The sequence below is a fragment of the Pinus tabuliformis genome, chromosome Q, assembly GCF_031772625.1.
Source record: "Pinus tabuliformis cultivar Carrire ecotype Pingquan chromosome Q, CPIR1, whole genome shotgun sequence".
In the NCBI taxonomy this organism is placed as follows: domain Eukaryota; kingdom Viridiplantae; phylum Streptophyta; class Pinopsida; order Pinales; family Pinaceae; genus Pinus; species Pinus tabuliformis.
In genome coordinates, this window is record NC_142296.1 from 1,070,334,272 (window position 1) to 1,070,348,688 (window position 14,417).

The 14,417-nt window shown below is 37.5% G+C and overlaps 2 protein-coding genes and 1 pseudogene across 3 annotated transcripts; all 3 read left to right on the forward strand.

The window, feature by feature from the left end:
• The first annotated feature begins 272 nt into the window (after positions 1-272).
• On the forward strand, positions 273-3,293 carry LOC149223233 (inorganic pyrophosphatase TTM2 pseudogene; annotated as a pseudogene). Its single transcript, XR_016249463.1, has 4 exons — positions 273-2,296; positions 2,438-2,612; positions 2,963-3,006; positions 3,105-3,293. The product of XR_016249463.1 is annotated as an inorganic pyrophosphatase TTM2 pseudogene (transcript).
• Positions 2,659-10,501, forward strand: LOC149223234 (omega-6 fatty acid desaturase, chloroplastic-like). Its single transcript, XM_089385786.1, has 11 exons — positions 2,659-2,750; positions 2,963-3,006; positions 3,105-3,305; positions 3,413-3,556; positions 3,698-3,849; positions 4,617-4,742; positions 5,005-5,182; positions 5,357-5,475; positions 5,600-5,714; positions 5,878-8,283; positions 10,093-10,501. The coding sequence occupies exons 1-10, from the start codon at positions 2,726-2,728 to the stop codon at positions 6,037-6,039; spliced, it is 1,266 nt and encodes a 421-aa protein (XP_089241912.1). The 5' UTR covers positions 2,659-2,725; the 3' UTR covers positions 6,040-8,283; positions 10,093-10,501.
• A 1,854-nt stretch (positions 10,502-12,355) lies between these two features.
• On the forward strand, positions 12,356-12,973 carry LOC149223235 (uncharacterized). The gene has a single exon (XM_089383253.1). The coding sequence runs from the start codon at positions 12,562-12,564 to the stop codon at positions 12,844-12,846; it is 285 nt and encodes a 94-aa protein (XP_089239379.1). The 5' UTR covers positions 12,356-12,561; the 3' UTR covers positions 12,847-12,973.
• The last annotated feature ends 1,444 nt before the right edge of the window (positions 12,974-14,417 follow it).

Sequence of the window (14,417 nt, forward strand, 5' to 3'; positions counted from 1 at the left end):
ATATGAGAATAAAAACATTATTCTAATTATTAAATCATTAAAAACTAAATCAATTTAGAATTTATCTTTTTGCTTTTATTTAAAATTAAATAGTTAAAAAATATAAAATAAAATTTTGTTTTTAAATAAAATTGCTGAAATTAATTAGGCCGATAGGCCTTCCTTTGAAAGGGACCTTTCGTCGTCCTTCTCCTTCTGACGCTGACACCTGGCGAACTTCGTCTTTGTTCAGGAGACGCTGACACCTGGCGACTTTTTTCCTCGTTCAGTTACTCGTCATGGCGTTCATCCTTCAGTTACGGACGGAACATGGCGGAACATGGCCTTCATTTCTGTTATGGGCAGAGGGTTGTTATGGGCGGAGAGCTCTAGAACCATCGTCTTCGCCGCATATTTCAATTCGTTCGAGCCATAGGAAGGGCGGAGGCCTCTTGAAGAACCAGGTTGAGCTTGTGAAGAGGAAGGACTGCGACAGATAAGAAATTGCGATGATTCCTGATAGTCTGTCGTTTGAGAAGGGTTTCTATATTTTTATCAGGGCGTGCCAGCTCCTGACACAGAGGAATGGGGGGTTATATTGGTGGGATTGGCCGGGCCTTCTGGTGCAGGGAAAACGGTCTTCTCTGAGAGGGTTTTGAATTTCATGCCGAACATCATCTCTATTTCCATGGATAATTACAACGATTCCAGCCGAGTAATCGACGGAAATTATGATGATCCCAGGTTAACAGACTATGATACTCTGCTTCAAAATATTCATGATTTAAAGGCTGGAAAATCTGTGAAGGTTCCTGTCTATGATTTTAAACTCAGCAAACGCACTGGGTACAGGGATATTGACATTGCATCATCTAGGATTGTGATTATTGAAGGTATCTATGCTTTGAGCGAACGGTTACGCCCTTTCTTGGATCTCCGCGTGTCTGTCACTGGAGGAGTTCACTTTGATCTTGTCAAGAGGGTTTTGAGGGATATAAATTGGTCTGGTCAGGCACCGGCGGACATCATTTATCAAATATCAGAGACAGTTTATCCTATGTATAAGGCCTACATTGAGCCTGATTTGCAGGCTGCCCATATTAAAATTGTGAACAAATTTAACCCTTTCTCTGGATTTCAAACACTGACTTACAGTTTAAAGTCTAGCCGTATTGCCACAGTAGACCAAATTAAAGAAATATTGTGCAGATAATCCATTTATCATATCTCCAAATATTGCATTTGAAGTTAGTGTTCGTCTGCTTGGAGGCTTGATGGCTCTAGGGTACACAATAACAGCCATGTTGAAGAGAACAAGCCGTCTGATGTAGTTTAACTATTGTCCAACTGCATATCTTGAGATGAAGCTCTCTCTCATCCATTTTGCGAGCCCGTGCGCATAACCCCCTTAGATATGAGTTTTGCCTAATTTTTCTGCATACCTTGTTCTGCAACTGTTTTCCGTTCTAAGTTTATTCTGCATAACTTGTTCTCCAACTGATTTCCGTTCAGTCAGTGAATAACTTGCTGCAAATCTTGCAATGGAAACATCTTAAATGCAAATAATTTTTTCTATAACTGTTTGTAATGCAATTTATCCGAGATCTATATGCATCCTCTGCCCTGAAATCCCTCTCAATGCATTTTGTCACCATTTCATATGGCTATCTTGCACTGGAACTATTTGCAGGGTATTTTGCGTATGCTCTATATGCATATATTTCAATGAAACTGATCTTATGCAGTTTGTCTGTGCCTCTGGTTCTGCTGTATACTTTTCCCCTATGACGTGTCTCAGAGATTTGCTCTAAGTTTTAATTATGTCTTTACTCCGTATGCTGTGTGGTCAGTTTTTCGTCAAAGATTGGCTCATTTTATATTTTTATTTGGTTGGTAAATATTAACTCTTCCCCTTTGCTCATCAAGTCCCTTGGGATGGACAATACGTTTTCAAGTTTGTCACTTTGAGGTGTATTTGGATAGTATTGATATGCCTTGTGTGGAATTTTAGCTGTCTGGTTGCTTTGACCGCTTAACCATGAACTGCTGTCCCTTTATTTTGACCATTTTCTATACCAACCAGAGGCACTGAATTTTTGGTGACAAATGAGTAACTGCATATTGTTTGGCCTGATGGTATGTCTAATTTCAGGCAAGTAAACTTGTTTGCCTTAATGACTCTACTGCTTTATGTTTGCAGAAGTTGAAATGATGAAAGAAAGATTTTCAAAGTTGTTGCTGGGTGAAGACATGTCAGGTGGTGGTAAAGGAGTATGTACAGCCCTGGGAATATCTAATGCTATTACAAACCTCTCAGGTATAACATTTTTAATTCTGTTCTGGAATCACACAGGATTTTATGCAAGTCTTAAGACACAATTTTTTACTTAATCTTAAGACATAAATTTTCACTTAATTTCAAGATACTAACCCCTAACATGGGGATCTCTTGTGGCAGCTACTGTTTTTGGACAGCTTTGGAGATTGGAACCTCTGGTGCAGGAGACATTTCAAACAATCTATATAAATAGAAAGATGCAGAAAATGACAGTCAAATTTTGTACTCACAATTATGACAAGAAAGCCCCAAAGCTCCTCATAGATGAGAATATTTGCAGGATGTTAATATTGTTGTAAGTTTGTAGTAGTTGTGGAAAATCTCTGGTCACTTCTGATTTTGAGGATGGTAAACGGGGTGAACTGGCCAGTTGCAATTTTTGGCAACCTAACCTAGCCCGGACATTGAATGAGGCCCAATAATATACACAGAGGTAGCCATCCCGGGGACTTGACCCCATGACCTCCTGCTTGTAATGCACAGCACTCAACCACTTGAGTTAACCCACTGGACTAGATTAAAAACTAAACATGCAATACCTTATGTGGGGTTTTGCCCATGCATTCAATTTCCTCTTGTTTTGTTTTGCACTAATGCCCACTTTTTGTGATATTGATGTGTTAATAAAAGAGAGCTGATTTACAGGTATCATTTCAGGAAGGCATTTGAGTCATTCAATCAATAACGAAGTACATCTCTGTCTCCGCTGTTCCCAGTATTTGAATTTTCGCTGATGCTTGCTATTCTTTAAATGCCATAAACGTTACTTTGTTGGTAACCTGAACAGAGAACACCAACCCAACTATGTGGGTTAAGGAAGAAGGCATTGAGATTCATCTCAGCTGTGGCTGTTCCTATTCCTCCACCTCCAGTTAATGACAAAGAGGAAAGAATGCACCTTGCTGAAGATTATGGATTTACCCAAATTGGGGAGCCTGTTCCTGATAATGTGACATTGAAGCATGTCATTGATACACTACCTCAGGAGGTATCTCGTTGTCTCAGTTGTTTTGACATGTAATTACAAATCCTCTAGACGTGCAAGTTGTGGTGTATTTTAAGGTCACCTAATTCTGCTTTGTAATACCTGGACAGGCATTTGAGATTAACTATTTTAAGGCTTGGAGAACTGTAGTTACATCAGTTACTGCTTATTCACTAGGGATTTATATCATATCAAGAGCACCTTGGTACCTCCTCCCTCTTGCTTGGGCATGGGCTGGGACTGCAATCACCGGGGTCAGTTTATTTTTATATATCAAACGATGCTTTCATGACAGTGAGCATGTTAATTTTTGAAAAGAGGAGTTGTACAATTTGGGAATTTTGTCATCATGCCTTTTTTGTTTGTATTCTTCTGCTAATTGTTTTTGTTTGTAGTTCTTTGTGATAGGACATGATTGTGCACACAAGTGCTTTTCAAAAAACAAGATGATAGAGGATATTGTTGGGACGCTGGCCTTCTTACCTCTAATCTATCCATATGAACCATGGCGAATCAAGCATGACAGACATCATGCCAAGACAAACATGTTCTCTCTCTCTCTTTCTCTCTCTCTCTGTATGTGTGAAGTTTGAACAGAGGGAAATTAGTGAAGCAAATGGTATTTGTTTAATTTGGTTAAAATGCTGACTATAATTCATAACAAATAGTTTCATTTCTTTCTCATTTGCATGTAAGGAAGCAAATTATTATCGAATCTGCTAGTATGCCTAGAGAGGATCTACTTTGGATTTTTCTAGACAATGATGAGTCCTTTTAGTTGTTTGTATTTAGCCTACATTCCAGAAAAAGTTACAGTCTATATGATAACTCATCTGAGATTAAATGGACCTGATGCAATTATGTGAGAGTGGAATTCTTACTTGAGTTTATTATTTTTTCTACAATATTAGCCATTGGATAAATAGTTGCTACCAGTTCAGCCTGTAGAATGGTTTGGCATAAACAGTTATTAAATAACAAAAACCTAAGTGAAGAACATATCTGCCAAGCCTCAACTTATGGACAAATATGTATCTAGCATACTCAAACGAAAATAAATATTTGGTGTTTGTGCATTATTCCATGCATGTCGACCTGGAGGCTGGCTCTATATGTGTGTGAGAGAGATTTCCTGCAATCCACCTAGAAAAAGATGAGAAGTGAAGGTTCCTCCTTGACAGCGGATCACTAATTTTACACTTATAGTCCAGTAATGGCACGTTGACAAGAACAGTTACTAATATTTGGATATTGATATGATCTGTGACTAATTTCTTTGCACCTTGACATAAGTTGTGACTCTTTTGTGCCTAGGCTAGGTGAAGACACTGCATGGCACCCATTGCTAAGGGAAAATTATGACTGTTTACTGCTGTCTTTGAGGCCATTGTTTGATGCTGGATTTGGTCCATTACGTCAATGGTTATCAGTTGGTCACTGGTATGCATCTATATTAAAGGACTATCTTAATGGTCTCGGATGTCCATATTACAGTACGATAGGGCATGATGTACCATTTAATTCAAGATGATCTTTGACAAATAAGATTAAATGAATGTAGTTGACGTTTTCTATTTGTTTTTCCTTTGTTATGCTGAGAGCTTCACCTAGGAAGCATGAAAAACGATGAATCCAATCTCGTAACAGCTTTTGTCTGTATCATACTCTATTATACCCACACACATTTTCTGCTTTATGACAGGTTGAATTGCCACTTTGATTTGAACAAATTTAGAGCATATGAAAGAAAGAAAGTTCTTATAAGTTTGACTTGGGTCTTTGCATTCATGGCTATTGGATGGCCACTGATAATATACAAGACAGGAGTTATAGGCTGGTTCAAGTTTTGGCTCATGCCATGGCTTGGATATCACTTTTGGGTAAACTTCTCTTCTCTCATATTTGTCATCAACTCTATTCAAATGGGCATGTTCGTCCTATGATTTTCTACTGGTTATGTAGTTTATTTAATTTACTGCTTCTGAAATTGTACAAGGATTCGTTAAAGCTTGTGGCATTCTTTGTGTGCCTTTTTCTGACATGAAATTGTGCAGATGAGTACTTTTACTATGGTCTATCATACAGCACCTCATATACCTTTCAAACATCCCAAACACTGGAATGCTACACAAGCTCAATTAGGTGGAACAGTTCATTGCAGTTATCCACATTGGTGATGCTCAATTTTACTAATTCATCCTTTTTCTATTTTCATTCAATTTGTTTTTCTTCATCTTATTATTTTGTGTGTCAGGATAATGAGGCCTTTGCAGATCACCCATATATTTATTTTGCAGGATTGAATTGTTGTGCCATGACATTAATGTTCATATTCCCCATCATATTTCTCAAAGAATTCCAAGCTATAATCTACAGTTAGCTCAGGATTCCCTTCGCCAAAACTGGGGCAAGGTATACATTTTTTCAAATTAAAATTAAAAATGTACACTATATCTCATCCGTCATTCTTTTTGACTTGTATGGCTTTTAGAAAGGTAATGTGTGGCGGACAGATCCTTAGATTCATTTTATTTTCTTCATTAATGGGTTTTCTTTGGGTGGTATGTATGACCAGTATCTTAATGAGGCCCACTGGAATTGGCGATTAATGAAGACAATAATGACAAAGTGTCATATATATGACGAGGACAAGAATTATGTGGCTATGGATGAAGGTGCACAAGAGGAGTCAAAAGTCCTCAGACTTTTAAGGAGATTGATGCCAAACTCATCATAAGATGTAATGATAGTTCTATTACACCAATGACCTTGCCGACAACCTACGAATTGATGTTTGCTCTTGTTGAACAGGATCATCATACACTAAAGCATAAGGAAATTAGGAGGAATTTCCATGCTATAGGTAGATGAAGGTTTTTTCCATAGAATTCATGTGCCCAAGGGAGCACCCCACTTGAGCCCCCAACTTTCGTTGATTTAACAGATTCTTCAAAATGTTTGCGATATTTATGAGTGATGATTATGAAATATATTAATTGTTTTATTGTGATTAAGAGTATGATCTGTTTTCTATACCTAAAGAACAATGGTATCTTCATATACTGTGTTTCGGGATAAGTGCAAAGCAATGAATGATCCACGTGGATAATAATTTGCATTGAAATGCAATTAAGAGAAGATGCATATTAGCTTCAAGGGATAGCTCAGTTGGTCAAGTTTTTGTTGCTAAGTATCTTGCCAATTGGCAGGGTGGAGTCAAATCTCCTTGACGTCCTTGGGGTTAGCCCTGGCATATTAGGCTAGCGGGTAGATCCCTTCAGGTGGATCTGCCTGGATTATTGCTCAGGGATATTGTGATGTAGCGGCCACTTAGTGTCTGTGAACCACAGTGAAAAAGACAAGATGCACGTTGAGGATTTGCTCAAATTAGGTTCAAGATGACTTCCTTTCTTCTTTTTTGCACTTCGGAAATAGATGAATTTTATTTCACTCTTCAAGATTATGGTCATATACCAACATCCTAAAATCTTGCTCATGTTCCGCTTGTGGTCGTATATCAATAACAAAACATCAAGAAGAAGGAAGATCTCACCTCAACCTTTTCCCTTTTTCTGGAGCATAACTACCCTTAAATATAGTCCCTTACAACAGATTTTACAGACACAGTTCCAGCGATCAAATTCAGCCCTATGAGATGAGAAACGGTGAACGACATAGAAACGGTGAACCTTACATTGAATAAGCCCCTTAACTTCTTCCTCCTGACAGATTTTTGACTAGGCTTGAAGGGGATGTCCTTCCAAATCCAACCATCCTCAACAAATGAGAGGGCTTCTCTTTATATAGAATTTTAGCTCAACCTCTCTTACAATAAAATAAGAATAAGTGAATCCTAGATCCACATTCTCTCCTAGAACAATGTTAAATTATACATCATAAATGCTCTTCAAGGCAGGTCACTCTTTAAAAACAATGCATTATGCATGAACACGGGTTTGAATGAGTCCTTATGCCACTTGTTAGTCTCCTAGGAAAAGCACTTCCTGGCCTGCGTGAAAAGTTTAAATATTTAGTCACAGATAAAGAGCATTTAACTCCAGCATGTGGTTATCAGCACATAGTGATTACAAAGCAGTTTGCTTCTGTAAGATGATTGAAAAAATTGGACCAAACCAAAATAATATAAAAAACGGGAAAGGTCAAATATATAAAAGGGAAACTAATCAAGCACATGAGATAAGGAAAATGTTGCGAAAAAAAGGAAGAAGTTAGAAGTATACATTTTGTGTGGATGACTATAAGAATACCTCTTTCAATATGTCGATGTTAATATCAGAAATGTGAAAACCATCTTTTGCACATGGTTTGACACATTCCATTCCTAATTTTCCTTCCCGACGGGTTACCTTCATGTAGTTAGAAGTATACATTTTGTGTGGATGACTATAAGAATACCTCTTTCAATATGTCGATGTTAATATCAGAAATGTGAAAACCATCTTTTGCACATGGTTTGACACATTCCATTCCTAATTTTCCTTCCCGACGGGTTACCTTCGTGTAGGGAACTGTTGTGGATGCATAAGGATCAAATTTAACACCACGAGTTTGGACATGTTCCTTGTTCATTGTGAGAACCATTTGATAACCAGTGGGATCATCACCTACTTTACCCATAAATGCTACTCTACCTCTTAACCTTACAAGTGCAATAGTAACATTGGATGGTGGTCCTCCCGGTGCCCTGAAAAATTCTGGAGGACTCATCAGCCCAACCATACAAGGCCTTCAGTTTCTCTACTGCAACCTACGACTCTGGTTGTTGACTTTTCTTTCTTTATACACCAAGCCATAGATTTGTATTGAATATAAATGTCTGTCTAAATGGATGCTTTCATGGGTTGCATATAGGTACAACATGGCAGAGGATAGCGCAGATGATGATGATGATAAATCATCAATCAATGAGCTACAAAAAGCGACTGAGGAGGAGCTCAATCTGCACAATTCCTTGGCTGAGGTACAATTACATACTATGTTTTGCTGAGTTGTGCTTTTCTCTAAGATCAGATCATTATGTGTAGTTTCTGTTACATAAGCTTCCATATATCTAGTGCGATGCCTTGTATCTGAAGTTAAATGTGACTTTATGAGTTAATTGGTATTTGGATTCTGTGCTAGCTCAATGTGGTTTCCAGCAGGAAAAACGTTTTTAAACTAATTCCCCTCTCTTTAGGGTCGGTAGTCATCAAGAAAAAATAATCTGAATTGTATTCCATGCTTAAGACTACTTTAAAAACAGAGATTTCTGTTTTATTTCCGTGTCAACCCTTTCTTTAATATATATCTATATGTGCCCTCTTTTGCCCAATTATTAGTAATGAAATTGTGAGTTTAAAAAAATTTATGTTCTGGACTTGCATGTTTTGTAATGTTATGTTGTTTAATTTGAAAGATGGGATTTTCTCTGAAGCTTAGAGTCTTCATGCTTTGGCTTCATAAATGTGACAAAAATTGTTTGCAAAATCTTTTTATATTATTGTCTGTGATTATTGTCTGAAACTTACACTCTTCATGTTTTGGCACGATGAAAGTGACAAGAAGTTTTTCTAGATTGCAGCATGCAAAAGCACATCTGAATGAGAGGGTTCTGCTAGAAGGAAAAAACAAAATTTCATTGAGAGTTTAAGAAAAACTTGATTCCCTTGAGTGTAGTTGGCAATCTTTATTGGATGTTGAGAGTTTTCCCACGGAAACTGGGATCACAGGGAAATTGGGAAAGAGACCACAGCTTCTTCAGCAATCTCCCATTCACCAACCCTCTGATAAATCCAGTGCTCTCATATATATGTGTGTGTGTTGTGCCATACATGAACTCTTAAGAAATTTCAAAAGCCTTCACCTAATGCAATCCTCCAGGTTTTTCAAGACACCAGAGAAAACTACTTACGATCAGTTTCTTAAACATGGAAATTTTACAACACACTGCTTCCAAAACAGCCATCCAAAAGGTCATTACTATAATAGCTTGATTAGAAATAGATTGAATGAGAAGGTCCAGATGGTGTATTCAATCATCTCCATCCATCTGTTCTGCATCCTCAGTGCTTACTTGGACAATATAACAGCCTTCATATTTATCCCTTGCAGACGTGCTGAAAGGATAATGACATGGAAATTTTCCTTGCTTCTCTGATTCCGTCCAATGATGGGCCAGCTGCAAATTTTCCTGATTGAAATTTCCATTTGACCTCTTTGCAATGTGTTTGGAATCTCTTATCACCTGTAGACAATTTAAACCTTTCTCTATTGCTATTTTCAGAATCTACCAAAAAGCATAAAGTTCTGCTCTGTTGTTTGATCCATCTCCTACAACGCTTCTTTGAAACTGATCTCGTAATTGTCTCTTAAAGTAATGCCTCATGATCCACAATAGCTGGGATTACCTTGACAAGCCTCGTTGAAATAACTCCACACTATTGTTATATATATATATCTGGGGATCTTAGTATTATTGGTTTCTTTTCCTTTAAAGGTGGCTGTGTCCCTTAATATGCATATCTATTCTTGTGTCAAACTTGATTAGTAATAACATCTTTGTTTTGAATTCTTTTCATTTCTTGCTAGCCAAATAGCTTAAGTCACTGTACAAGGACAGTCTGATGCCCACACGCAGTTAATACAGAATGTATTTTAAAAACTAGAATTTAGCTTTGTAGTGCTTGAATCATCATTTCATGTTGGTTTTCATTTGTTAGTAGCCAGATCATTTCTCTTACAATATGATTGTAATATCTTTTGTTTCTCTTCTGTGGGAAATTTTGTACAGGAGTTCAAACAATGTATATAAATAGAAAGATGCAGAAAATGACAGTCAAATTTCGTACTCAGAATTATGACAAGAAAGCTCCTGCAGGGTTTGTGAGGAAAGAGAGCTTCAACACCAGTTCTGTCTCCAACCGCCAAGATGATCAGTGTGCTACTAACATGTTTAGTGAAGAATTTCTGCTATTCTCTTGTAATCTATAGGCCCCCAAAGCTCCTCATAGATGAGAATATTTGCAGGATGTTAATATTGTTGTAAGTTTGTAGTAGTTGTGGAATGGCTTACTTTTGTGTTGCTTCTCATCTTCAACAACAAGAGTTTCTGTGGTGAATAAGCAGAATCCATGTCTTGCCTTGTGACGCAGCTCTCCATTGTGATAGTGTTCTTTGTAATGTCTCTGATAAATCCTTTAGACTTCTATTTCATTCTGTAATATGATGAGATTCACTCTACAAGATTCGGGGATTCACTCTACAGAGTCCATGTCATACCTTCTGAATCAGCTCTCCACTTGTGCTAATTTTCTCTGTAATGACCCTAATAAATCCTATATAATGAGATTTCATTTTATAATATGATGGGATTTCACTCTACAAGATTGCTTTCAGTTTTACTTGTATTGTGGTATATGAAATTTCTCAGTTTTACTTGTAATAGGATGGGATTTCATTCTGTAATATCATTAGATTTCCCTCTGCAATATTTGCTACTAAATTTTACCATTCCAAATTAATAATCCTATCGGCCTCTCTTTGTACCTTTTGGGACAATTGCTAGTTATTAATTATGTTCATAAATGTATTTATTTAAAAGAGCGAGTGTTCAATTTTATTTCAAATATTATCGGTATATTTTAGATTCAAGAAGAACAAAAGTTTAATAAAAATTTTGTGAGTACATTTATAAATTGCATTTTATAAATAAGAATTTGTGATTATTTAAATTATTAAAAAGTTTTCTTTTGCGACTACTACCAACCATCAAATTTAAATCTCTTATCATAATTGTCTTTTTTATTTAAATCTCTTATCATAATTGTCTTTTTTATTTGCATCTATATAAATGCGAAATGCGAAATACAAATTTGTGATTAATTAAATTATTAACAAAATTCTTTTGCCAACCCTAAAATTTAAATCTCTTACCATAATCTATTTACATCCATACTCCATCAACATGCATGTACCATTTAACTTAATTAAATTAATGAAATTAATTGCGTCTACCTCCAACTAATTTCCCTTGCTAATCGTGGCGACCCTTCTAGCGACATTTTTCTGTTAAGGATGGGTTTATTTTTCTGCTTTACTCCATTCCACGCGGCCGCCCTTCTAGGGACATTTTTTTTGTCTAAAGGATGTGTATATTTTTGTGCTTTACCCTCGAATTTGAACACGTATTTTCACAATTTCAAAGAAGAATATCAATAGTCGTGTATAATTTTTAATTATATTTCACTGAGAAATCGTCACATGGCGACTAATGAACACACTCAAATTTGTTTCAAATTCGTCCATCGTACATTAGCTATTCATTGTTCTCATTTGTGCCGCACAATCAATGTCATATGTATTTTAGAAAAAATGTCGTCGGAATAATTAAATCATTTTTCAACATCCCAGAAGGGCGGGGCGTGCATAAAGTAATGAGAAATGCATGCAATACCTATGATATCACAACTTGTCTGAATTTTGTTGCGTGGTTTGGTTGGATGGAACTTGTGCGTCATGACGTGGACTAATTCCAAACAAGTGTTTTGAAAGGCTCCATTCACTGGAGTACAGGGCCATAAATGAACGGCGGGTGTATATGCCCACCGTTCGATTTTGCTAAGGCCGAAATCGAACGGTGGGCATATACACCCGCCGTTCATTTATGGCCCGATAGCAAGGAACAACACTACCCTACCTTTCAGATGTACCGCTATGTGCAAACCCAAATTCATCCGCACAGAAAATGGAATTTTGTAAAGAAATTTGATAAAAAACGTGAAAATGGAACTGTTCAATCAATTTTCCAAGATACCAGGAACGTGGGCGCTAAAGTAATGAGAAATGCGTGACAGGCCTCCGTTGGTCAACTTGGGTAGTTGGCGAGTTGAACTTTGTTAAGTGGGTGGGCAAGTTGCGCGTGGTCTCATTCCAAACTGTAATTTAGTAGTCAATGCGAGGCAGGAAAGTCGCATAACGCGGCGAAATCGCATTCCCACCTTCCCCTCAAATTATAAATTCCAAACTTTGCACTCTCATCAAGGGATTGCGTTTTCTCTGTTCCCATGCCCACAAAGGCCTCTTCCTCCTCGGGCTGCTATTGCTGGTGGTGGAAGCCTGTTTTTTATTAATTAATTACAGGGCACAAACCATCTTGATCTGCTGCTGTTGTTCAGTTTCGATCCGGGGTTTCTTCTGGTGATTGCTCACGCTTTCTTTGTTATTGGAGCAGCAGAACCAATTTATTGGCGGAGCCGTCGAGATGGCGAAATACACAGAAATGGTGGATGCGGGTATAAGGATCGCCGCCAGGTTTAATTCACATTGCCCACACACGTCACGTTTGTATTATCATCCAAATTCTTCCAAAAATGAGGCCGAGGCCGAGGCCGCCTCCTCTGGACAAGCACAGATCGCAACCTCTGGTGCCCTGCACCTCTCTGCATTTTGCGCCAATTCAATGTTTGAGATGCAGGGGAAGCAGGGAGATGGGGACTGTCCCCTTATTTTATTCCATAATTACTCTTATTTTTCCTTTTACATTTGATTATATCATGACAATTAAGACCAAAATATATGGCAAATTCTTCTGCTCTCAGACATTTCACTGATTTGTATCGATTAATTCATTGATTTATATAAGGCTTAAATAAATAATGGAAATTGTTATCTAATTGCACCATTCAAGTTGTGGATTTCCATATTTTCAGACCGATTTATCCTTGGGCTGACTTGTGTCTTAGTGAGCATATTTTCTACTGATGATTATCTAGATGGCGTTTAAAATTCTTAAAAATTGTATAAAAAATCATATCAGTTGTTAATAAATGGATGTAAAGGTTTTTTTCGGGCGTCTCATGGAATGGGTGTGTGCGATATGGCTTTTCATAATTTGCGTCTTTCTGTAGCTTTTCCTGCAACATTCAGAGTTACTGATGGAGGGGCTGCCACAGAAGCTATTGTCTGTATATTCTTCTCTTTCTTCTTGATATGGCTTCTGCACTTGAACCAAGAATGATTCGTCAGGAAGAGAAAGTTGTTTCTTTTCTGTTGTTTTTCCTTTAAGATAGTTCTTCCATTGATTGTAAAGCTGGATTATTAAGGCAACATGTGGAGGATTAATCTTTCACAAAATGTTTTCACAGTGGTAGATCCTTATTTTGATTTTTGAATTAGTCTTTTTATATCTGGAAAATAAATTGGCCGCGGAATTATGGGGTTTACTCAGAACCATGGGTCGACTCGGGAGCGTTTAGAGCCACGGCGAACCAGAACCAGAGCTACTATATAAGGATTGTCATTTATGTATCAGTGCCCCGGCGGTTTATGTGACCAGATTTGATTTCTCATGGCTATATGTGACTTATATGTGGGGATGCATCTGAATTTCTGATGTTCTTGGAGCGTGGAAGCCATTTATATTGCTTGGATTCCCATTGTTACCAGGGTATGTTTATTCGGCCCTGCATATGGGTAATGTGGTCGGAATTGTCCCACATCCTATTGTTATTTGCCTTTTCCATCTTTATCCTATATCGTCATAGACACTGCTCACTATTCACCCACTCTTAGACGCTCACATGCATCCAGGATTTGAGTCTTTTTTATGCCATTGTTTACCTGAAACTCTTGAGGGGCATTCCTGTCTGTTTATTTCTTGTTTGCATCTGCTCTGCCGAAAGTGTTTTAAATTTTTTTATATCTCTCAGCCATGCAAACAATTTGGTTTCCGTTTGGGTGATATATGGTTGACATGTAAGGGTTGTTACTGTCTTTGTTGCTGTGTCGGAGATTAGCTCTTTTATTTCCTATGTAGATGTTTTGGGATCTCTGGATATTTTTTTCATTATAGTCTCTGATACTCAGCTTTGGTATCCCTGTGTTTTCTAACATCCTCTTCTGGTATCTTCTCGGTATTTTTAAATTGTTGGGGTGGTAGGTGGCAATATATCCTTTCATAGATTTGATGCGTGCCATACCTTTCCTGCGATGATTCGGATCTACCTTTCATGTTATGTAAGGCTCCTCGGCAATCTCCCCTTTCTGACCTATCATTATTATATTCTGACATTCCTTTTTTATCTTGTTTTGGGAGATGTTTTGACGACGTCTCCTTAA